The sequence below is a fragment of the Festucalex cinctus genome, chromosome 4 (assembly GCF_051991245.1).
Source record: "Festucalex cinctus isolate MCC-2025b chromosome 4, RoL_Fcin_1.0, whole genome shotgun sequence".
NCBI classification, from domain to species: domain Eukaryota; kingdom Metazoa; phylum Chordata; class Actinopteri; order Syngnathiformes; family Syngnathidae; genus Festucalex; species Festucalex cinctus.
In genome coordinates this window covers 27,687,065-27,713,578 of record NC_135414.1, presented here as the reverse complement: position 1 = coordinate 27,713,578, position 26,514 = coordinate 27,687,065, and the positions used below count along the sequence as shown (strand labels likewise).

The 26,514-nt window shown below is 37.3% G+C and overlaps 1 protein-coding gene across 1 annotated transcript; it reads right to left on the bottom strand.

The window, feature by feature from the left end:
• Positions 1 to 6,156: 6,156 nt before the first annotated feature.
• syt9a (synaptotagmin IXa) lies at positions 6,157 to 26,072 on the bottom strand. Its single transcript, XM_077520041.1, has 7 exons — positions 25,763 to 26,072; positions 18,029 to 18,518; positions 16,620 to 17,175; positions 11,324 to 11,444; positions 11,062 to 11,233; positions 10,809 to 10,938; positions 6,157 to 7,264 (listed from the first exon to the last, which is right to left on the bottom strand). Exons 1-7 carry the CDS (start codon positions 25,908 to 25,910, stop codon positions 7,196 to 7,198), a joined length of 1,686 nt encoding a protein of 561 aa, XP_077376167.1. The 5' UTR covers positions 25,911 to 26,072; the 3' UTR covers positions 6,157 to 7,195.
• Positions 26,073 to 26,514: the final 442 nt, after the last annotated feature.

The following is a 26,514-nucleotide window of genomic DNA, read 5'->3' as shown; positions in this document are numbered from 1 at the left end:
TTGATTAATTGCAATTAATTATAGAAAATTGTGTGATTAATTAGTTAAAAAATTGTTTTCATCATTGAAAGCATGTATATATATATATATATATATATATATATATATATATATATATATATATATATATATATATATATAATTATTATTATTATTATGTGCTTATTTATTTGAATGTGAGGGGATTTTGTAGGTGTACCTAATGTTGTGGCCTATGTTAAGAGCAATTCCTGAAATTGCCTGTTGGGAGCAATATTGCACGACAGCGTATTTGTTCCTAGCAGTAAATGAACGGCATCAAATGGTTTTTGGAGCGTAGCTGGCTTCCACCTCATCTACCCTCAAATTACAGGTTTAATTTGTGGCTGGTTATAATAACAACGTCCGGGGAGAAAGCGCGATGTTGCGATCCTTCAATTAAATCAAACACAGGAAAGAAGATGGGACTTCTGCCATCATAACTATTTGCATCTTGAGCGATATAACCTATTATCAGGCATGTTAGGGCCTCAGCAGTTTACAAATGGCCGTGCTGCTGACTCTATTATTAGAAGTGTGTCTTCTAACCCTCTATGAGAAAATGTAAGGTAACGGTCTGTGATCCCAAACATCGATCACCTCTTTGAAAAAGTCGCTGTGCATGTTATGGGCAGGAAGACATTCAATGTCTGGTAACATAATGAGATCAATACAAGAGCTGCATCCAAAATTTTTGCCATTACAAAATAAAAATTCTACCATCTATCAGAGAAGCTCATGAGAGGTGTTTCTAATATTTTGGTCACCATTCTGCTACATGAGAGTAAAAAAAAAAAAAAAAAAAAAGATCTCTGCACATGAGGAAGCAGCAATGAAGATAATATTGTTACATTAACCTCAACAACTATTACTTTTCAATTGCTAAAATTTTGATCCAGCTCTTCTATTGTACTAAAGTGAAACCAAATGGAGATTAGACCACGTGGTAATAAAATGTAAATTCTTACCTGCAATAATGTAATCCATTTGCTGTAACATCTGCCGCCATGGCAACCAGTTGTCAGTGAAAAGTGTCACGAAGAGATGCTCATTTAGTGGCTTTAAGTGGTCACTTTAAGCTGGAGGAAGCTTCACTCCGACTTCTGAAAGCTGTCAAGGCATCTGACTAACTTCCCACTTGAAATAACAACCCTGACTCTCACTTTTGGCTTTAAACACTCCTCTCATTATGTGGCCCATTGTCATCGCTTGCAACGCCAAACCAATTGTCATATTTAGAACGGTTTGGTCTTGTCTTTTCTTTCACTTTAGAATTGTTTCTTGTACTTATTTCCTTTAAGTTTGTGCTGATTTATGCTGATCATGTGACATCCTTACATAAATGATATACAGTGAACTTGGAAACCAAACAGCATCTGGCTTAACAGTTTTCCCCTTGAAATCGGTATTTTGGAATTGGTATTTTCATTATTAATTTCAGTATTACATATTATTTTATACCGCTGTGTAGCTTTAAAATTAAAGCGGAAATATTCTATATATATATATATATATATATATATATATATATATATATATATATATATATATATATATATATATATATATATATAATTAAATTATATATATATATATATATATATATATATATATATATATATATATATATATATATATAAATATTTATATTTTATAAATTAATCAATATTATTAAATATTTTATATATATATATATATATATATATATATATATATATATATATATATATATATATATATATATATATATATTATAAATTAATGAATATTAATTATATTCATTAATTAATATTATTAAATATTATATATGTATATGTATATGTATATATACATAAAAGAGATGCATGCAAACATAAGTCGGAGTATACTCGATAAAGCTAAAAGACCTTCTGGACCAAATGTGCAGTGAAAAAGCATAATAGACACTAAACAGAGTCAGCAAAGCTGTGCAATGCCTTTTGTGGTTATGGCAACAATGCAGCAAAAATGCTCTGCGGAACATAAATCACTCTTATATAATATTCAACCGGTAATAAAATCATGGGTAGCGGCATAAGGCGACTGTGGTAATATGTAGCTGAGGGACCAAAGCATCCAGTCTACTATGCGTTCACACACGATTCGCTTTACACGCGGTAACTGTGCCACTTACGTTAAATTGACTTGTAATCTTGCAAAGTGCACATGCAAAATATGCACCAGAGGATTTCCAGAAGTATTCAGACAGCAGTGTAGTTAAAGCAGCATAACAGAGCGCAATGTTACAGATGCCAAGCATATGCAAAATGAGGATAGCAAGACCCTCAAACACTTATCACAATGAAACAGAGTGAGTTATGGTCGCCTTTGCATGCTTTTGTACCTCACATCGCTTTCTTCAAAACATTACACAAAAAATGTCTCGAGCATGAAACACTGGCTTTCATTTAAATTGACATAATACAATCAAAGGAGACAGTTTCATGCATGTTATTACTGGATTTATTCTTCTTCATACAGTGCATTAATCACGTTATAGGAATGTATGTTTTTATGATTACATTATTTCATATTAACATCATTGCTTGAGACTGAAGGAAGCTGCAGCTCACGTTTGCAGTGCATGTACACTGGATATAAATTCGACCATAACAGATTTTCCACGTGTGTAGGGGGATGAACGGCTCTCGATAAAGACTCGGTTCCCATCGTTCACATTGAAGAGCCGTTCAAAAGACTCGATTCGTTCATGACCGACACGTCACTACTACCGGCTGTTTTACTGGATTTTGACTGATTTTGTGAGGTCCGCAGAATATTCTGCTCTATTGCTATAAAAACATGGAACCTACCAAAAGAAAGATGAGAGTGCCTTCTTTTGATCAGGAAAAAAAAAGTATGTTTGTATCTGTTTCCGTTTTGCAGAAATTAGCATTAAAATATAGCGAAATTTCATTGATTTTCACATTCCTAGTGAAAACATAGCCCGAGCTGATCTCTTGTACCCTTTTTTTTTTTTTTTTTTTTTTTTTTTTTTGGTAATAACTACCATTTCTTTAAGCCACCTCTTCATATCAGAAGCTGTATCAAAGCCTTCTGTATACTCTAGAATATAGTAAACAAATAAATAAATAAATACGTAAAAACTTATAAAAATATTTTCAGGAGTGCAGGACAAAGTATTTAAAAACGTATTTATACGTTTTTGGGGTTGAATGAGTTAAAGGTGGAAACAGTTTTTTAATTATTTATATTGGACAAAGTAGGCATTTGAACTGGGGTGTGTAGACTATTGAGAAGTCTTGTGCATTACTACCCTCAATAAGTAATCATCACTATTATATGACACTGTTGTGTTATTATTTGAAACGTGTTAATGTGATGAACTGGCCGCGCCACATAAAAATATAAATTTCCGAAGAGGAAAACCTCATCGACAATTACGTTTACAGTGAAACATGTGAGTACAAATGAGGGAATTAGAAGATGATGACAACTGCGACAGACCACAGAGTTCGGCAATGGAAAGTGATCGCAAGTAAAATTGTTCAATCTCCACTTTCCATGAGATACGCATTTATAGCTGACCGCATCTGTAACTTCTCAACATTGACTATATCATGGATTGTAAATTCATCTTGACAAAACTTTGGAAAATATGATGGCCACAGAACCGGAAATAATACTAATCCTACTGGATAAGAGGTCAGTGCAACAACAAGCTGCATTATGTTTTAATAGTTTGAGAGGTCACGTTGACTTCAGTGTTTTGACTATACGGAGTAAATGTCAGACAGATAATTAAAAACACCAAGTAAGATGTTCTGCAAAGAAACACTCACCTCTGTTTGCTTCATCCTGGCTGGCTACTAGTTAAACGAAGACGGGTGTCGTATGCGGCATTCAATAATGAGAAGTTCACAAGCAACCCGCACACCTGTTGTGCTTGAAAAATAATAAAACGTCCACCCTATTTATTTGTGCTGTTTTGCACGTTATTCCCGACAGAAGTAGAATGTGCGGAGACCCTTGACTTAAGTATGAGGGCATTATTCATGTGGAAATCTGACGCTCTAAAAGCAGCTATCGAAAGATGCCTTCGTGGAGATCTGGATCGGATAATTAAAATCAATGACAGCCAAAGATGAAACAGCTCGCTCGTTAATTGAACTCAGATGATACTTGCACATGTATGTATTTATTTATTTATTTTTAAACGGGGAAAAGTTTTCACATCATGAACATAATTTTTTTTTTTCCAGTAACTTATAAATTCTGATTTAATTGTGAAATTTAGTTTTCAGATTTGAGTTTGACTTTTAAAGGGACAGTGTAGTTCTCACATTTGTTATATTCCTTATCTGGTTGATATATAAGTAGAGCCTGTCAAACGATTACATTTTTTTAAATCAGATTAATCACATCTTAAAATTTTGATTAATCACGATTAATCGCTTAATTAAAAAGGCTTTTTATCAACGTTTTTTGCCCGCCAAATTGACCTCTTATGTGTTCATTTTTTCGGCATTTAATTTTAAGAGGATGTCTCATCCTCCTCTTTTTCTAATCAGTGAATTACTTGCATAATTTAAAATGGGAAAAAAAAAATACCCATTTCGCACGCAAACATTTATTAAATGCTTCAATTTAATGCATGTTATGTTTATTTTTCAAACACAACTTGTGCTACCTTTAACGTAGCCATTCGCCGTCAAGCTAAAGGATCATTTGCAGTCAAAATTAGTAGTGCGATTAATCTGCGTTAATACATGATTAATGCGATATTTTTTCGTGATTAATTAACTAGTTAACATTTTAACCTTGACAGCACTATATATATATAAGTGTAACTTTTTTAACCTTTAATCTGCATTAGTGTATCAGTACTCCAAATGTTTTATATATATATATATATATATATATATATATATATATATATATATATATAGTTTTTTTTTAATTTATTTATTTATTTATTTTTTATGGCCAATAAGTTTTTGACCTTACAAAACAAATAGAACATGTTCCCCACAGTATAAGTATTTGTTTGTATGGCATTTTACTGTAATAAAACAAATGTCAACGTATGCCTCCGTTCTCCAATTTCAAACCCTCAAGTGTAATTTAGTGTCTGTGAATAAAAATGACTGAAAGTCATCTGATTGCAATTACAACAACGCTTTATTGTAACCGCTCTCCGTTATTGAACAGGTAAAACAGAACAGCACTAACCTAAAAAAAATAACATCCACATAGGCACAGTAGAGAGACGTGGCAATCTCCAAACATTTTAGGTAGATAAAAGAACATTTGTTAGGCCACATGACAAGGAACTGGGAGGGGGGGAAGAAGAAAAAAAAAGAATGTTTTGATGTATAATCATATGCAGTCATCTTTGAATTGATTACATCTGAAAAAAAAAATCTATTATTTTCCAACAACAGGACCACCTTCAGCCATTTCATGTTTGCATGCAACAAAGAACCAAAACACAAGTTCCTCATAAGACAACCATTTTAGAGTTGGACAACATCTCGACAAATTATGAATAACACATTGGGTTGCGTCCATAGTGCCAGGCCTGATGGAGCATTGCAAGGGAAAGCTGTGACGTGGCTCGATCCATGTTTTTAGAGTTTAAAGCATGGGTGTCAAACATACGGGGAGCGGGCTGGATCAGGCCCGCAAAGTGGTTTAATCCCGTGAGATGCTCTTGTAAAGTGTAACAATCGGCAGTTATTTTTGTGTGGCAGTAGTATCCTTTTTCCTTTTTGGCGAAGAATGTTTTTGTTTGTATGCCGTGAACGGTAATTGTAATGTGCGGTGGCGTCGAGCCCACTTTTCTTTTTGTTCCTTTGGAATAAATGTTTACTAATGGACTTCAATTGCGCTCCTTTTTTTTTTTTTTTTTTTTTTTTGCTGTCCCGCTGCGCCGTCCATGGCAAATCAGCCTCCGTACATTACAAAAGTAAAAAAAAAAAAAAAAAAAAAAACTAGTAATGTCGGACCAATTAATCTGCTGGCCAAAATCAATACATAAATTTGTAATTTCACATCCAATCCTGATGAGGCAATGCAACTTGAACACGGAATTGACCTGGATGTCATTATTTTACACACAACTTAAAGTTACGGTTTATTTAAAAAAAAAAAAAAAAAAAAAAAAAAAAAAGTAAAATAAAAACTGACACCAATTGTTTTTAAATTATATACCCGGTCCGGCCCACTTGGGAATATATTTTTTTTCCCCCATGTGGCCCTGGAGCTAATATGAGTTTGACACCCCTGGTTTAAACGAATCTTTGGAATTCACGCTGTCCCATTTTGCTTTTGATACACAAGTTTTTGAAGGCTTTTTGTTACTGGGTTATTGTTAACCATAATAATTTATTTCTCGTCTTATATTGTATATACGTATTGAAACAATACGTACATGTTTATATTATATATACCATCTCCTACCAACTCCATTGTTGCAAGAATGTAACAAGACTACATTAATAGAATAGTCTTAATAAAGATTTATGTTCGTAATATTAAGCTAATGACTTTTTCCTGCATGTGAGCTTTTAACGTGTCAAGGAACGAAAACGAAACTAATGCATTGATTTTAAAATGAACAATTATGCTGGTAAAATTGGATCGGAGATGGCTATTTTTGATTTAATCATATTTACTGACAATATTTAGACTTTTTTTTTTTTTTTTTCACTGACAAACACCTTCTTGAGAACTTCCACTACACGTCAACAAACAGAACAACACATAAAAAGCCCAAGGAAGAGGCAAACAAACAAGGGGCGATATCCCAACAAGCAAGACCTCATGCACCAATCACCACCAAGTGAAAGAGAAGAAAAGGCAGTTTGACTGGTTGTAAAGAACATTTTTGCAATCACAGACTCACCTCCGATAAAGACAAATAACAAGACGATGTAAAAACAGTGACTCGTGTGAACCCAGGAAGTCAGACGACAGATGTTTTGTTTTTGTTTTTCTCTCATGGAACATTATAAAAAGGAACAACATCCATCAATGTGATCATTCAACATGCAACTGATCCAGTTGTGTCTCTCTCCATCCTGAATTACCTTTGGATGGCTGCACTATTCTCCCCATTGTGCATGTGCAGTAATCCACAGCAGCACAACGCTGAGCCGAGCGCCTGGCGAGATGTTACGTAAAATGTTATTCTGGGCTATGGAGAGGGAGGTGCCTTTAGAGAGTTACAGGATCCTCCCTGGCTACTACCTGTGGTCCCCTGGTACTGCAAAAAAAAAAAAAGCACAGTATGAAAATATTAGTAGTATATTTGTGGTATTCACAGGCAAATATAGGGACTCCTCAAAGATAATACTTGACTTTAAATAAAGCCAGCATGGAAGCAAAACTCCCGACCAAGGAGATACATCATGTTTTTTGTTTTTAATTCAGTGCACAGATCACTGGTTTTATTTGGATTATTTCCAAATATTATGTTTGTAACAGTACTTTATCTCTGAATATGGGCCAGAACGGGTCTTTCATTCTTCAATAATTTTGCAAGTGATGACTTTTTTTTCTTTTTTTCTTTTTTTTCCAAATAGATTCAATTTCATTCAAAACAGTTCACACTTCATGAACATGTGAACATGTGCAGTATGTTCCATTCATATACAGATACAAAATCATAAATAGGTGTTGCCTTTTACTTCAGGAGATGTTTTACACAAGATGCAAGATTTACAGCTAGCTAACTAGCTAGAAAGCTAGCTAGCTAGCAAGCTAGCAAGCTAGATAGATAGATAGATAGATAGATAGATAGATAGATAGATAGATAGATAGATAGATAGATAGATAGATAGATGGTACTTCGCATGTTGTTTGTATGTAATTTTTGGCTGTTACGTAATTTTATTTTATGAGGACTACAGATGGAAACTAGCATTTTGCTAAATCGGGTGCAGCCATCTTTTCAACGTTATTGCACACTGTCCTTTTAATAAACAAACCTAAACATAGATAGATAGATAGATAGATAGATAGATAGATAGATAGATAGATAGATAGATAGATAGATAGATAGATAGATAGATAACTACTTATTGTTTTATTGAGAATATGAAAAAAAACACTTTTGTGTCACCGTTTTTGTTGGTCTTCTATGCTGTTACTGTCTGACCTCAGCTTGTTAGCGTGTAGCGTTAGCAAAAGAGCTAACCCGCTTGAACTGAAAGTGTATTCTGACGTTACGTTTTTCACGAATGTATAAATAAGACAGGCAAACCAGTATTTCGCTACCACGGGTGCAAGCAAACATTTTAAATTTATAGCAGCAAACTTAAGCTAGCTGGCTACTGGCTAGAACACGATTACAGACTACTGTTGAGGTCAATAAAAATGTAAGTCAAATGATCATTCCTGCTACCTGGTGGTCGTTTGCTGTATTACGACAAACATAGCCTCCAACCACAGGGAAGGAGAGATCTTTGAAATCTACAGATGACGTATTTCTATTTTTCTCTCTTTATGGTTAATTCAAACAAAATGTGACTATTACAAGAAAATTGCACATCTCTTTTTTTCCTTTTCTATTAACAGCCATGTGACCTGACATAGAAAGTTGATTGTTATTTCCAGTGGAAGAAAACCCATCTCGTCCCGCCCTAGGCCAAATCATGACAAGGCTTTGTCTTCCCCTTTCCCTCTCATTAGCTTCCCCACTGCGCTATTTAAAATAAGAATGCTGATAACGATTTAAAATGACGTAACTGGTACAAGCCGGGAGGAAAGCAGGGAAGTTTTTGATAAGGACAAAACAGGAGACGCTATTAATGATGTTGCGAGCGTGGTCTCCACTAGTTTCAATGAGCTCACTTGCTCAATTGCTTGTCTCCTTCCCTGTTTGGTCTTTTTGTCTCACCATGATTGCTTGTTTGACACCGCTTTTTTATTTTTATTTTATTTTCGTTTCAAGTTCAGCTATTTTAATTCCATATTTTTCTTGACTGATTTGTAAAATCCAAGCATTCAAACTAATGCTATCATGTATGAGTCAGTCTTCTTCACTTTACTGAAACTTTTTTTTTTTTTTCTTACGCATTTACTGCTCACTTTGCTTTGCAGTTTTATGAAAGGACCGCATAGCTGTTCCATCCCTCAAGGACTGAAGCTCAATCAGATATAATGTGTCTATTTCAGATGAGTGAGGTATTCATGTTCTCATCCTTGGAACTTGCTGGTTCTGACATACTTTATATATATTCGTCAAAATGATGATAATCGGCAACATCTTGGGAACGTTGTTGTGCCAAAATCCAACTCTGACTATGAATTTTGTTAGCTGTCGAAAATATTTCTGGCATTCATTCTTCTGCGTTGTATCTTCTTCACAATGATATGATGAGACAAACCAACCATTATTATGGTCTTTTGGTTCATACTTTTTTTCTTTTTGTTGTTGTTGACATGTTCAGCTCAGTCACATTATCCCCGAGCAATTTTTTTAGTTGAAAGTTCTAGTTAAGAAATAAAGTGTATGCCTGTTTTTTTGTCTGTACTTAGGTCCACTTGCCACCATTCACAGTGACAACAGAATCTGACCAGCAGTCTACCCGTTCTCATTAAGGAAGTTAATGAGGTGATGAATTCCCTTAACGCCCTCTTTTCCTTCTGACAAAAGACTTCCTAGATTTTGCAGATAATTAATTCAAAGGCATGGACTCCGGAATTAAAGCCAAGCCTGGCAGAGTGAGCTTTTTTTTTTTCTTCTCTTGCTCCACTTCAAGCTGTCTCCCCAGAGCCAAAACACTTGAACCTGCTTTCACCGAGGTTAGACTCAAAAATACGTCCACCGAGTCCAGACTTCAATTTGTTTTACTTGGACGTTTTCTGCACATTGCCAATACGGACTTACTGGCCACTTCATTAGATGCACCCATTTTACCTTTACAAAGAATAAAAGACTTGGCATCCGTGACTACATCTAGTTTGCAATTTCTTGTACAAATGTTCCTGTACAAATGTATAAATTAGTTGACTTTGAAATGTAAATATAAAGATTATTATTACTGACGATGCAATTGTCTTGTTAAAATCTCATGAGTGTACTGAAAAGGACACGTTTCTGGACAACTTTTGAGGACTGATTCTCCCAAATATTTTGGTCAGGTTATTAGGGATGTCACGATAAGGGCAATATCGTGATATCGTGAAATTAAAACTGCCACAATATCGTCATCGTCATGTTCACAATATTTAAAAGGAACACATCGGTTAAAAAAAGTCAAGTTGATTTCCATTTGTGCAGTTCTAGCACCATCTAGTGGCTAGTTTATTAGTGCCATTTAATTTTCATTAGGAATGTTTTGGCCTTCTATGTTTAAAATCTACGCTAATTGTCAGATGAAGGGGAACCAAATTTGCTTGTGAAGCGATCAATGTGTGCTTGCATTAGCAAGTAAGTGACTCAATATTGTTATTAGAGATTGTAGGTGGTTTATATGCATTGCTGTTATGGACAAAAGCACAAAATTATGCTTTTTTTTTTTTTTTAGTATGAGCTCTCTTTTTTACAATATTGTGATCTTTTTTAAATATCGCCAACGCCCCCACAATATTGTGATAATTATCGTATCGTGACCTTCATATCGTGATAATATCGTTTCGTGATGTTTGGATATCGTTACATCCGTACAGGTTATACAACTAGTAGCCCATTTGAATGTTTAGGTTCCATTGTAGTATTTTTAAATATTCAACAAATGTTAGAATACTAAAAAAGTCAGTCCTGCTGCTTGCATAGACACACATAATCTTATTCAAGTCATCACCTCCACAAGAGGATGCCAGTGGGCGACAGGTTTCCGTGGGTACGTGAGCATTTCACTCCAGTGGTCCCGACCGAGGTTGTCCGCATCATTGCCGACCCGGCACACGCCGATGACCTCATTATGACCGACTCTGTGCACACAGGAGCAAAGACAAGACAAGACAATAACGTATGGTCAGCAGGTGCATTGCGGTCTACAATATTGAAAGTGACTAACAAGGAAAGAAAGGTCAACCCAAAACCACATTTCTCACCGGTCATAATCCATCACCGCAATCAACAAGCTGATCTGCTCTATGTTCTCAGGGGGGACATCGAAAACAATGGCCTCGTTATACACCGGATTCAAAGTGTTCCTCTTTGTGGAGGTCTTCCGCTTCTTCAGTCTGCGACCGTCACACATGAGTGAAACCTTCACGTACGGATCTGGAAGGTTTTTCGGGATAAAAGAGACTATAGTTAAACAGATTCAGAACACAAGTCAAAACGCGTAAACAGAACGAGACTTGGAATTACCAGATGCACCCGTGATGTCCATGGCCTTCAAATTGCGAGCCTTTATCATTGTAATGGTCAGTCTACCGGCAGTTGGTAAGTAACACAGAGAAAACATTAGATCACCCAGGTCCACGTTATCCTAAAAGATAAAAAACAAAAAACAAAAAACAAAAATCACAAATCATATTATATATATAAAATATAGGCAAACGGTCATTACGTTTTCACTACTGATTTTATGTAATGGGCTAAGTGTGTCGGACAGTAGCTGAGAATGTGCTTTAATTAACTCATTCACTCCCAGCCGTTTTCACTGAAACAACCCCGTTCCATTTACTGGATTTGGACTGATTTTTTGCAAAGGCCATAGAATATTGTGTCCTACTGCTATAAAAACATGGAACCTACCAAAAGAAAGAAAGAGTCTCTTCTTTCATCAGGAAAAAAACAGTATATTTGTATCTGTTTCCGTTTTGCAGCAATTAGCATTAGAATATAGCTAATTTTCATCATTATTCACAAGTTTCTTGTTGCAACGTGGGCCTGGCTGATCTCTTATACTCTGCTGCCACCTGATGGCCGAATTTTGTAATAACTACCATTGCTTTTAAGCGACCTCTTCAGGTCAGAGGCTGGATCAAAGCCTCAAATCCTGCTCTAGCATAAAAAAAAAAACAACAACAACAACAACAAAAAACAAAAAAAAAACGTATAAATACGTCTTTGGGAGCAAATGAGTTAAGACATGTTCTTGCTTCTCCACAAATGGAGACTTACGGTATAGAATGGAGAAACAGAGACACACTTCTCACTTGCTCTTAAAATAACTCAGAGAAGAGGTGAGAAGCGGCACACAAATATATCTGGTGGAAAACTCTTGCCTGATTTGTTTTGAACTGCTTCACATAATCGTTGTTGTATGTGACGAGGCGAAGCATTTTTAAGGTGGAATTTCACTTGTGCAAGTGGGCATTTCAAGGAGCTGCTATACTGACGCACACACTTTGCAATTAGTATGCCAGCTCAGTCAAGCATGGCCAGGTGTTTGAGTCTTAGCCAAAGCATTACTGCGGTTAATCACATGGGCACTCTACCTGCTAAAATGGTGCATCTTCTCCGCGAAGATGCAAAAAGAAGTGGGGAGAGAAGGCACTTGCAGTATTCTGCCAACTACAGAAGCACATAATGGTATTTAACTACCCTTCATTATTAACAATCCAACTCCACAGAATTATTGCAGCACATTATACGTGTTTTAGTTGCTTTATTTTTCAGAAATTATTGTATGTTTAAAAATCTTTATCGGAATCTTTCATTGCATTAAGTTTTTCGTCATCATCTTGCCGTTTCTTTGCATTTTATTGAGGCTTGCGTTTACGTTTACGCACGAGGGCTACATTTAGCAACAAGCCCTGTAGAAGCTAGCAGCTGGAAATAGCATGCGGCTTTCACCAATACTTAAAGAAGTTGTGTGTGGAGTACTAAAAGGACAGTGTGTAAGATTTAGTGACCTCTAATGGTGAACGAGTAATAAGGAAAAAACTAGCTGGTGTGGCTAACAAGAGTGGCTAGCGGTAGAAGCTAGCAAAAGTTAGCGAGAGCAAAGCAAAGGGGGAGACTCGATGGCAAGAAATCCTGCACATTGTCTCCATCCATCCATCCATTTTCTCGACCGCTTATTCCTCACAAGGGTCGCAGAGGTGCTGGAGCCTATCTCAGCTGGCTTTGGGCAGTAGGCGGGGTACACCCTGGACTGGTTGCCAGCCAATCGCAAGACACATTGTCTCCTTTAATGAAAACTATTGAATGTCATAGTCTGTACAAAACAAAGGATTTAATTGTATTTGTATTCACCGTTTTTGACGGAATATTAATTTATACTTAAATTATTGTTATTCAAACTTGTTTTAATTGAGACGAGCGCCTGATATGTCATTATAAAATGAATACAGTGACAAATAAATGCATATATCATATGAACAAAATTGTGCTTTAATACATTCTCAATCACGTTGCTATAACAGATTGTAAAATCTGGCAATGAAACACACAATATGGTCAAATATTGATACAGCAATTACCCGCTAATTTCTCTCCCTTCACATGAATTTGCTAAAATTGCCGATGGCTGCGACTAATTCCCATGCTGAGATGTACTGTACATTATTTACAAAGACCGTGTTGGCTTTTGCGACAAGGCAAACTGTGCACAGTGTGCAGCAGTCTGTTCCGTGCGTGTATTTCTGCGTGCTGGATCTGAACTTTCAGGAATGATAGCGGAAACAGATCAAAACATGATTGAAGAGCGCCAGACTACCAATCATATGCCGCGGAGCTATTGTAGCGCCGATTAAGAATCAACATGGTGGGAAATGGCGGCGCCCATAAGCAACCATCAATTCAAATTTTGCACACAAATCAATACTGTCGAAATCAATACCCGCTAACGTCTTTTGAGATGCACTGACAGAAAAACATCTCAATCAACTTTTTGGGAGCTTACGCTTATTGACGCTCCAATGAACAATAGGCAATAGGTTAATATAAATCAAGTACGAGATGAGATTGCGCCAGGGATAAAGGTCAGCAGCCATCACAAAATCATATTAAAGAATTGAAGATGACAAATGTGGCTGACATTGACATCCATCTGCGCTCGCTGTGTAATTGTTCATTCCGCCTCGGCGTGTGTAAACACAAATGCACAGTCGGGATAAAGCACACTCAAAGTTGTGCAGATTATGTTTAGAGGCACTAATAAAGAAACCGTATTTTTGGAGGCCAGCTGTAATGATACGACTAATAGCATTCAGATGAATGCGAGACCGTGAAATCAACCGCTTTACTCGCTAAATTTGATGTCAGCGTCAACAGCCTAATACAGAATGTTAGCAAACGTTCACCATGGTGTAGAAAATGACCATAAACAAATATTACCAAATTTACATAATGCATCCCGATGTGACTAAATCTCATGATTACATCTGGAAGTGCTGGGAAAAAATATTGGGATTGAGTGGGGGGGAAAATCCTACAAGGATGGATCATTACACCGACTTGTTATTGATATTGTCCTGGCCCAATTAAGCAGGCAAAAATATTTGGCTGGCCCTTCCCAACCAGCAACAGCTCCCTGTGTGGATACAAAATGCACTCAATGCCTTTTGGAGACATTATACTCAGCTATTATTGCACTGTGTAGTGTGATTGCTTTCGCTAAAGGTTGTAATTTCAATAAATGAGATCTTGCAATTACACGGGCAGCTTTTTACTCCTTTTTCTTTCCAGTGAGGCCAAGCACAAAAAGGTGCGTTTAAGCAGTTGCTCATGACTTCTTTACACAGCCCCGATTGCTTCCTCTGGTCTTTGTGTGTTTCAGGTATTTAATTTGATGTCATGACATTTCATGCCTATTGAAAAAATTAATGCATAAAAATAGACCATGATTGATTAAATTGTGTTCTATTTATTAATGTTTTGTAATGTTGATAATGATGGCCTTAATCAGTTATATTTATTAGAAAATAAAAATGCCTTTTAGCTCATTTGCTCCCAAAAACGTATAAATACGTTCTATTTTAAATGTATGCACGTCCAAAGACGTAGTTATACGTTTTGTTTTCTTTTTCTTTTTTTTATGGTAGAGCATACAGAAGGCTTTGATGCACCCTCCCAACTGCAGTTAACAGGTGGAAAAAAAAAAGTAATATAATTACAAAAACGGCCAGCAGGTGGCAGCAGAGTATAAGAAATGATGATGAAAACAAGCTGTTTCCCCACAATTCTAAGCAGATTTGTGAATATTGATGAAACTTAGCTACAATGTAATCCAATTTGCTGCAAAATGGAAACAGATAGAAATATATATTTGTGTTCCTCATGAAAGAAGAGACTCTTCTCTTTCTTTTGGTAGGTTCCATGTTTTTATAACAATATATATTCTGTGGGCATTGCAAAATGGGTCAAAATCCAGTAAAACAGCCAGGAGCGAAGGGGGTTGCTTCAGTGAAAATGACTGCGAGTGAATGAGTTAACTGGCTACATTAGGTTCACACAATATAAGATACAATAGTTGTATCTTTCTAAAGATGATCCTCAGTTTTGATTGACACTGAAAGGATGCATTCAGCGAACAATAAAAAAAGTTTATTACTGCAGTATTGCTGTGGTTCATAACAACACTGCATCAAACATTTTCATCCATCCATCCATCCATCCATTTTCTTGACCGCTTATTCCTCACAAGGGTCGCGGGGGCTGCTGGCGCCTATCTCAGCTGGCTCTGGGCAGTAGGCGGGGGACACCCTGGACCGGTTGCCAACCAATCGCAGGGCACACAGAGACGAACAACCATCCACACTCACACGCACACCTAGCGACAATTCGGAGCGCCCAATTAACCTGCCATGCATGTCTTTGGAATGTGGGAGGAGACCGGAGTACCCGGAGAAGACCCACGCGGGCACGGGGAGAACATGCAAACTCCACCCAGGAAGGTCCGAGCCTGGACTCGAACCAGAGACCTCAGAACTGGGAAGCCGACGTGCTAACCACTCGACTACCGTGCCGCCCAAACATTTTCACCTTCTCCAAAATATTAAAAACTCCTCTGAGTATGATGCAGTGTATAACTATACCAGTGCAGATAATAATCACTGTTGAATGAATACCTCTCTGAGAGTCAATAAAATTAAATTAAAATAAAATATACTGTCTGCACATGAGAGTCTACTACAAGCTTGTTAAAATGACGTGTCATTGCTGAGATTACGAGCTAAAGTGCGTCTAAATCTATCTCTTGCCACCTCTAATTTTCTGTGTTTTTAGTTTACAGCAGAAAGCTACTAAAATTGGTCCCTTTTTAATTGGAACAACTGTGCCTTCATTGATTGTGTATCACATAATGCATTAATCAAAGAAAATTTTTGTTTTAAGGGTAGTTGAATTGTCTTTTCTCCAAGTCCCTTTGATTGGATGAAATATTGATTATGCAATGTTTGAATTCATTCACATTGTTGTCTGGTGTCCGATTTCTACATCTTACATGTATTTGCACCAAACTTGCGAGTTTGAACTTTGAGCTCTTTGTCACAGGAATATGACTTCAAAATCTAGTCACAACAATTTCTCACAAGGTTATTTTTCAGTTCTGCGTTTATTGGTGATTTTCCTGAATAGTCTCAGCACATAGCGCTGTATCTAAAAGAGAGTTTTGTGGCTGTCAAGATCATGAATTGTAGTTTTTCAGCTCTAGATTAAAAAGAAAGTTGTAATTTCTAATGCTGCCTCATTTTTGAAGCCGTTAATTACTCACCGTGGAGACGTATTTGATTTCCCGGCAGAGTTTTGTCTCCCGTGGGAAATCTGCCAGATCCAGGAAGTTGTCCACAACCACTTGGCCAATAATGTCGTGTCGTGAAAACCGGTCGAAGTCGTAGACGCTGAAGTGCAGCTTGCGTGTGGGAAGCTCCGAGTAGGCCACGGGAAACAAGAAAACCTCATCAAACACAGGGTTTAGCGTCTTGCGGTGAACCTTGGTCTGATGCTTGGTCATCCGGTCAGGCAGCAGGTAGATCTTAACGTAAGGGTCAGAGGTTCCAGAGAAATCCTTGGCTGGGAGGTCCTCCGCTTTGTGGATCTTAACTATCAACTGCTCCAGGTCACAGTCAAACTTGAGGATGAAATGGAGGCACCCGCATCCTCCGCCTCTGTGACTTGCGTCGTCTCCTTCCAGAGAGCGTTGTTTGTAGAGCTCTGGTTTGAGGCGGCCCAGGCCCAGGCCCATTCCAGTGAGCGAGTCCTGCCTTTGGAACTGGGCCACGTTGAAGTCGGGGTTTGACAAGTTCATGTGCCGGCGGATCGAGCCCTGTCTGTGGACAAAGAAGGTTAACAGTTAACATCATTAGAGTGAAGGCAAAAGTGTAGGAGTCTTTTGCCAAGACTGAAGGCTCAAGACACACTTTTCTTTTTTTTTTTAGTTTGGCATTTAAATGATCTTTTTAACCCCTTTTATTTATTTTCTTAGTTTACAGTTCCTTTATTGTCCGTTATTGTCTTTTAGCTTTGATTTAGGCTTTTATTCTGTTTTGACTAGCTTTTAACTGATTTTATTTTTGTTGCCTTTTAGTTATCCTGGGTGCTTTTCCTCACATTGTTTCTCTGTGCCCCGCCATTTTTTAATTTTTTTTTAATTTTTTATTTTTGGGTTGATTGGGTTATTATAGTTTTGGAAGTTTAATTCGGGTTCGTTTTCATTTCGTTTTGAGATTATCTTTTTAAATTTAGTTGGTTTGGTGGGGGGGGGGGGGGGGGGGGGTAGATGTTTTTTTTTCTTTTTCTTATAGATGTTCTAATTGTTTAGCACCTTAAGTTGCATTTTAATTTATGAAAGGTTCTATATAAATAAAGGTTGGTCAGTTGGTTGAAAATTCCTAATTTAGCAACTCACCATATTATACGCCCTCATAAATACGCACCTCCTACTGAACACATGGTTGAATTTGTCCTTTCATTTGTGTTTTTCCTGTATCTTATGATCTAGATCAGAGGTGGGCAACTCAAATTATCAACTCATTAGCAAGCTCTGCTCTGATAATGACCCTGTGGGAAAACATCTAAAATATACAGGATCGTGGCCCACCCCTAATCTATATAACTTGAAAACCAGTAACGCAAATATTAAGTGTTTACAAATTTTAAAATATACCCGACACGATAACTGACCCAATTTCTGATATGGAGGATGAGGGTTCTGTCGTCTGTCTCTGAATCCGAGGGTTGGTATGAACCCCGTTTTCCCGACTTTTTTCCTGGGCGTCGAGCGGAATGTCTGGAGATGTGTGACTGATCTTCATGGCTGCCTCCGGCGCGGCCAGGGCGACAGGAGGGGGCGATACAGGCGTTACCGGAGCCTCCACAGATACAACCGACGCCGTGTGAGTCGGCTCCTTTGCGATGGAGCAGTGGGACGACTCACGGCGGGTGTGGGCCGGGGGGTCCACGGCCGTGTAGACCGGCTGCCTCGGCACGGGCTGCGCGGGTGAAGGGCTCATGGCTGGGTTGAGGTGCCCCCCGTGGGGCTCCTTGGCTGTGGGGGACAGACCACGCTCCCGCCATGGTATCCAGCAGAGCTTCCAAGACACAAACAGGGAGACCCCGAATAGAGCCAAGCCGCAGGCTGTCACCACAAGCGATAGCAGACTCACCGACACATCTGCAGAAGACAAAAAGTGACGGGAGTTTGAACATTTCTGCTTTTATGCACTCTTTTACAACAGTGACTTTGTATTATAGAAAAGGGGCCCACAGGATCCACTGTTCTTTTTGGGTACTATCCAGAGTGTTTGTGTTTCTGACTTCCTTTCTTGTTTATGAGTATATCTGGTAGGGGTGTAAAAAAAAAAAAAAAAAAAAAAAAAATCGATTCGGCGATATATCGCGATACTACATCGCGCGATTCTCGAATCGATTCAATAAAAAAAAATCGATTTTTTTTTTTTTTTTTTTTTTTTTTTTTTTTTTTTTTAAGGGCTCAGAATTGTTCATTCGGTAGTCTTACCGATTCAACGTCTTATCATCATTACCTTTATTTATTTATTTTTTTGTGTGTGTGTGAATCGATTTTTAAACTTCCATTTTTAATGGAAAAATATTCAACAAAACGTCTGACTTCGGGTTAGGATTCACACCTTGAGCATGGAAGAATGTTATATGAACGGAACATTAAGCCTTAATATTTTATTTTAATGCTGTTCAAACATGAAACAGATGACAACTTCTATAAGACTGAAATTTCAGATAAATAAATAATACATTTTCATATAAATCTTACACTCTACAAGCTTACTGATTAGTATTTTCTAAATTTGAATGAAAAAAAATCGCAACAATCGACTTATAAATTCGTATCGGGATTAATCGGTATCGAATCGAATCGTGACCTGTGAATCGTGATACGAATCGAATCGTCAGGTACTAGGCAATTCACACCCCGAATATCTGGTATACAGTCAAAGAGAGCGTTGTAGTTTCCTGGAATGTAGCCCACTCACGGTTGGTTTCCCCAACCAATTCTTTTCCAGTAAAAATAATGCTGCTCTTCTATCGGCAAAACATTTTATCATCGCGGTGAATTTAAGTCCTGAATTAGATAAATAAGGATTAGCTAGTCTCTCAATTATCCCCTGGGGCGTGAAATCTCTTCAAGAGCAAGTTAAAATGATCTGTAACTTAACACTTTGCCAAACAACAAATGACTTGTCATCTTCACAGCATGTACCGATACAAAAAAGTAGAACTCTTAACACAAAAACACAAATAGCAGTAACACAATATGGTTCATGTTGAGACGTACTAACATTTACCTAAAGTAAGCCAGACACTTTCTAGTAATGGTTTTGTAAAAGTGTTTCAGCCATGTTTATTTTTGATCGCAGTAAAGTGTGTAATGGTGGAATTTGTTTACACCGGGTGTCAACACTTTTTCCTCCGAGGGCAGCATGCAAAAACTTAACAGATTTCTATAAGGCAAATAGTTTAGAACTGTACAAGAGGTTAGAGTGTGGACAGGAACAAGCTATCATAAGATGACCATTTTTATAGCAGTCGGAATTTTTGCAAAAAAAATCTCTATTCATCACAGTGTTGTGTTGCTTGTTTCTTTGTAAAATGTTAATTTGAATATTGGCGCTGCTATGTGGAAAAAAATTTTGTCATTTTTTTTTTTCCCGTTTTTATGTTTTGGGGATGAAACTGAATGCAGACATCAAAAAGGTAAAAATGTAAAAATAAATAAATAAATAAATAAATAAATAAATAAATAAATAAATAAATAAAACAAAAATGGACATATGTGTTTTTCACATAGCAGCAACAATATTTAGAAAAGATCCACAGTATTAACCAATTTATTAGTAGCAGGTATTATTTTTAGTATAGTGGACAGTGGGCCACAAATGGCCCCCAGGTCATAGTTTGGACACCACTGGTTAACACCATGATGGTATGCTAGTTCCCATGCAGCGGGTTGAAGAGAGTACCAATCATCATAAAATGTTTTGTGAATCATTTTGTAAATGTCTAATGTGGGATGAATAAAATATATCAAAAGAAACTGCTGGAACATCACACACAGAAAGTATACATATTTTCTACTTAAATGTGACCGTAATTTTTAAGTTTCACTGTTGATTGATACGCATAAAGACATTTTTTTTTGTGTGTAGCTTTTCAAGAAAACTTCTAATTAGCATATAGCTTTGTATAATAATATACAATGATATAGTTGCCATCGAATGGTTGACCACTATGTTTTAGCACCACCTTTTACGTTTACGTTGCAATTAGCACATATGTCATGTCCTACCTTTAACAACGTGATGTAGTATTCTTTTGGATCTTGAGTTTTTTTTTTTTTTAAAGAGCTCAGAATTGTTCATTCGGTAGTCTTACCGATTCAACGTCTTATCATCATTGCTCTTTTTTTTTTTTTTTTTTTTTTTTTGTGTGTGTGTGTGCGTGCGTGCGTTTGCGTGCGTGCGTGCGTGCGTGTGCGTGCAAATACGTATAAATTTATACACATTAATTCACCTAAAGCCTTATAAATATCCCATTATCCTTCGCCTTAACCAGGTACTTCAGAATCTTGCCAGAGTCGTGAAGTTTAAATGGTCAGGAGACCAGAGAAAAGGTCAGAAAAAAATAAAGAGAAAAGAAAGATAAATCAAAGTGAAATCCAGCACCGACCAAACACTTCCTGCCTTCCTGATCTTGAGTTTTATTTCAAATCCATTATAGTGGTGTGTAAATGCAATATATATATATATATATATATATATATATATATATATATATGTATATATATATATATATATATATATATATATATATATATATATATACATATATATATATATTGATTAATAATTAATGCTCTTCCTGTGGCTGTTCAAAGACTGCAACATCTCTCCCTGGGACTCCCGAGTATTGTCCTTTAATTATTCTTGTATAAAATAAATAAGGCTCTTAATATTGTTTTATTACCATTTTAATCTGCATGTGCAGGACTCAACTGTTGCCCAGCAACAACTGTTGAGAAGCAGCAGGGAAAACCAGCATGGGTATATGTGAAGATGGTTCCAATTTCTAATGATGATAATGTTGGGGGTGGGGGGGGGCAATGAGGTGGCAATTGTTAGCTACTGTGATGAATTGGCGAATGACCTCACCATCTCCCTTGTAGTTAATCTCATGCTCACACATATGCTCTTGCACAGTGCTGTAATAAAATCAGTCTGCTGTATCATTCTGACAATACCTATTATTGGCTCGTTGCGCCTCGTTCTGTGGGAGGGCAGTGAGGCAGACTTGAACGCAGGTCGTGTCTTGACTCTGCCACATGCTATTGGTTAATAAAGTCGGTACATTTCATAGAGTTATGGTTTTTGAACAGATATGTATGGGATTGTCAAGAAGCCACTCAAAGGACAATTAATCAGAATGTGTGCAGTTCACCTAATAATCATCATGAACAATGAGGTAAAAATCTACATTCACTGGTAGTATAATGATCCATTCACTAACTTTTTTTTCAGTGAAGCAACCCCTTCGGCCCCCGCTGTTTTACTGGATTTTGACTGATTTTGCAAGGCCCACAGAATATTGTCTTCCATTGCTATAAAAACATGGAACCTACCAGAAGAAAGATTAGCATCTTTTCTTTCATCAGGAAAAGAAATATATATTTGTATCTGTTTCCATTTTGCAGCAATTATCATTAGAATACAGTTAAGTTTCATCAATATTGATTCCCATTCACAAAAATAGCTTATTGCAACATGATCCTGGTTGATCTCTTATACTCTGCTGCCAGCTGCTTGTCATTTTTGTACTACTACCAGTGCTTTAAGTCACCTCTTCATATCAGAATGCCTCTTCGAACAAATTTATTTCAGGTTAATTAGGTAGATTGAAATGGTGGTAGAAATTAGAATCAGAATCATTTTGAACACTCCCACATCCCCAGTTATCTGGTGTGCACACTTTTGCAACATTCTCTCTCTCTTTTTTACTTCCCCTTTTTTGAATTGAAATTTGCAGGTTATTCTTATTTTTTTCATACCGAAAAACCTGGCATCTAAACAGGGGTGTGTAGACTTTTTAGATCCACTGTATACAGTATATCAAGCTTGATGTCTTTAGATATTTTTTTCCCTCCCCCATTCTGCCTGTCTCTATCCAATATACGTTCTTGCCCTTTCTTGGCATATTTTCAAATGTACCGATAGTCCTTATATGTGTTTTTACTCCAGCTTCAGTCAGCATAATTCTATAGTAATAGTATTGTATAGTTTTAATGAATTATTCATGGAAAAGTACAAATACTGCCCTACCCGTTATATACTCAAAAATATAATCTACACCAGGGGTGTCAAACATAAGGCCCGCGGGCCGGATCAGGCCCGCAAAGGGGTTTAATCCGGCCCACGAGAGGATTTTATAAAGTTTAAAAAAAAATAATAATAAAAAATTTAAACGGTACTGTCAGACTAATTAATGAGCCGGCCGGCCACAATCAAAATATATAAAATTTCTAATTTCACAAGCAGTCCTCAGATGAGCAATGCAACTTGTACAGGAGAATCGTCCTGGATGTCATTATTTTACACACAACTTATTTAACTTTATTTATTTATTTATTTATTTATTTATTTTAATCATAGACCGACAAACGTTTTAAATACGACACAAATTCAATTACTGGTAACACAAATAGATATATAATGATTAGCATCCTTATAACGTCATTAACTGCGCCACGCAATGCATTCTGGGAACAATATATGCAAAACAGGTCGATTTAACACATCCAGAACTCAGTGTTGCCGCGTTCCATTTGCATTTCTATTATTTTTTTGAACAATATGATTACAGCTGAGCTCTGTAATTTAGGGCAGGCACACAAATAGCAAAAATCTGCGTATAATTGACGGCAATCGTTTTTAAGTTATATACCGTTATTTTACCGATGCGGCCCAATTGGTAATATATTTTCCTCCATGCGGCCCCTGAGCTAACATGAGTTTGACACCCCTGATCTACACTATTAGTTTAAATTATTTGCCTGCATATTGCATCAAAATAATAAAATTGGTGAAGCTAATTTGAGCCTCCTCTAAATCATAGCGGCTAGTGAGGGAGCAAAAGACGTGTGTGGGCACCGTCAGAAGGCTTTCACACACCAACTGACAAAGAGTCCTCTCTGCGCTCAAGAGATCCTGTGAATACCAACCAGAGCATGCGAGGTTTGGAAGCGGAATGTAGACAAATGGAGAGCGCTGCCATGTGAAGACAGCGTCATGTGGGCAGGCTGCCAGAGAGAGAGCAGCGTGAACAAAACCTATCGTCATCTAGAGGGACTCGGAGACTGTATAACCATGAAGAGAGTGAAACAATTTTAGAGTCTATGGTCCCTTCAAAGATGCAGCAGTGTAGGAGGCAACCTAGTGCTGAGAAGGCAATCTGAGAACGCCTCCCTCGTGAGATCTTCTTATTTGTCCCTCAGTGTGATACAGTATGAGTACACCCCTCACACTTCTGCAGACATTTCATTATATCTTTTCATGGGACAACACTGAATAAATTACACTTTGACGCGATGAAAAGTAGTCAGTGTACATCTTATATTAATGTGTTAATTTATCATTCCTTCAAAATAACTCAAAATACAAACCATTGCTAGCTAACCCACTGGCAACAATCTACAATACATGTGGACCACTTTTTGGAATAATTTTTTAACTCCAAGATAGAAAATAAAGGGTTATGGTAAAGTCAAGCGTAAGATAATATTTGACGGCATAAAGCATGGATGCCAAATAAGTATTACCAAAACACCCGGCCAGCGAAGTAGGGCTGGGTTTAAAAAAAAAAAAAACGAAAAATCGATATTGAATCGATTTTCCTTTTCAGACCGACAGCGATTCATGAAACCTTAAATCTCTTTTCCTCATAGATTCATAACAAAATAGATTTTAAGATGACAATTTTTTTTGTATCTTATTGTTTTGTTTTTTTTATTTAAAGGTACTGTTAACATGAATTAAAACATATTTTCATACTTTTATGAAAGACCTGACTTATTGCACTTTAAAACAATTCAGAATCTTTTTAATTTATATTTTTGCATTAGAATTGTGAAAATATTTTTTCATCTCATTCTTGCTGACGCCAATGCTTGTGTAACACTTAACTCATTCAAACCCCAAAACGTGTAAATACGTTTTTCAATCCTTTGTCCTTCACTCCCAAAAACGTATTTATACGTTTTTGTTTGTTTTTTAACGCAAGTGCATACAGATGGCTTTTATGCGGCTTATGACATGAAGAGGTGGCTTAAAGCAATGGAAATTGTTACAAAAAACGACCAGCAGGTGGCAGTAGAGTTTTCACCAGGAACGTGAATACTTTATTGATGAAACGTAGCTATGTTCTAATGCTAATTGCTGCAAAATGGAAACAGATAGAAATATAGTACGCTTTTATAGCAATAGAACACAATATTCTGTGGGACTTTCAAAATCAGTCAAAATCCAGTAAAACAGCCGGGACCGAAGGCGGTTACTTCAGTGAATCAATTATTAGGCCTGTATGCAGGGAGTAATTGCCCTCCTCTATACAACCATTTGTCCCCTAAAGGATTCAAATCTGTCATTTTTCTTCAGGAAGTGTTTGCGATTATTGCCCAATTCCCCTATAGTCATAAATGCTTCCTTATCATTTCAATCTGTCATAGTGGACAGGTGTGTTCTTTTTACACCTTACGACTTCGTATTTGAGTGTGAGCATGTCCGAGAAAAAGAAAAGATATTGAGTTTGTAGGCAATATGGTGAATAAGAACGTATATGTCCAATAATTCAAAACATATAATGAGAAAACAGACATGTTGAAAATGTGCACTTCCAGCCTACACTGCATGCTGTCACTGCCTTCACTCTGTCTCCATTGCAAACGCACGCGCACACGCACCAGCTTGGGTGCTCGAAACGTGCCATTCATTTTCTCGCGTGATGAATGTGTGAGCCAGTGTTGAGAAAATTCACACCTCTCTCTTTTTTTTTTCTTTTTTTTTTCCTTTGCAACACGTTTGAGCAAGTTCAGTGAAGTCCCGTTATAAATCCATTTCACAAACACGCGCACAAATGTAAATCCAACTTTCATAGAACATATAGATTTACTGCAAGCAGGTAACATGCTCAGTAATGTTAATCTAGACTGTCACCCTTCTGCGATTAGACGAATAGGATTATGGATCTATTATAATTGCAATAAAAATCCAAAGCAATAACAGTAGAAATATGTGGAGAAAGAAATGGCAAACTCGGGTTCAAAACGTGCACGTTCAAATCAGTCACATTTGACTTCATTTCATTCGAAATCGTTTATAAGACGATCCTCACCTGAGTCCGTGTAGCGTGGCCTGGCCAAATCGCGGAAATAGTAAATGAAATCCAGGCAGTTTTCGCTCTGCACTTCCCCCTTGGAACAAAGATCTGAGAGGAGTTCAAGTGCCTTTTGACAAATCTCGTCATCTCTGTCTCCAGGCATTTCCCAACAGCATCCTTAAATCATGGAGGCTCTCTCAGGCACCAGCACCACCACAGCGGACCGCTCTCATCACAATCAGCTTTTCTTCCACGCAGCCCAGCCGAGCGCTCATCTGGTGGTGGCACGCCTACCCACGCGATGGACGATCACAAATCATAAACCCCCCCCCCACACTTAAAAAAAAAAAAAAAAAAAGTCAGCAAAAAAAAAAAAAAATCGATTGGTGTGTCCCACGTGTGCAGTAAACGCATCTGGTTGTGTGCCGCTCGACACTCTTTTGTGGCCGTCACACTCGGCCGCACGCTGGAAAGGAATAAAAGCCACCGGTTGAATCCGCGCATTCACGCTGCGGCGGCGGCGTGGTGCTTCTTCTGTCCACGGTGCTGGGAAACGTGAATGCGCGCGCCTCCGCGCCATCAAACCGGGCGGTGTGGTGCCTTCGCATGTTCGGGAAAGTAGAGCACTGTGTCAAATTGTCAATAAGGCTTCCACGATGATATGACATAACGTGAAATTTAGTACGATTTGGGATTTCGCCTACACATTCAGTGATCATTTCAGTGGGTAAACTTGTGCAACATTAACATATAAATAAACCTACAAT

What these genes read in the sequence shown, in the direction of transcription:
- syt9a (XM_077520041.1), bottom strand. Translation starts at nt 25,910, where the DNA reads ATGCCTGGAGACAGAGATGACGAGATTTGTCAAAAGGCACTTGAACTC. An exon ending in GCCACGCTACACGGACTCAG is followed by an intron (nt 18,519 to 25,762) that starts GTGAGGATCGTC and finishes TGTCTTCTGCAG; the next exon opens with ATGTGTCGGTGAGTCTGCTA. An exon ending in AAATCAAATACGTCTCCACG is followed by an intron (nt 11,445 to 16,619) that starts GTGAGTAATTAA and finishes TTTATCTTTTAG; the next exon opens with GATAACGTGGACCTGGGTGA.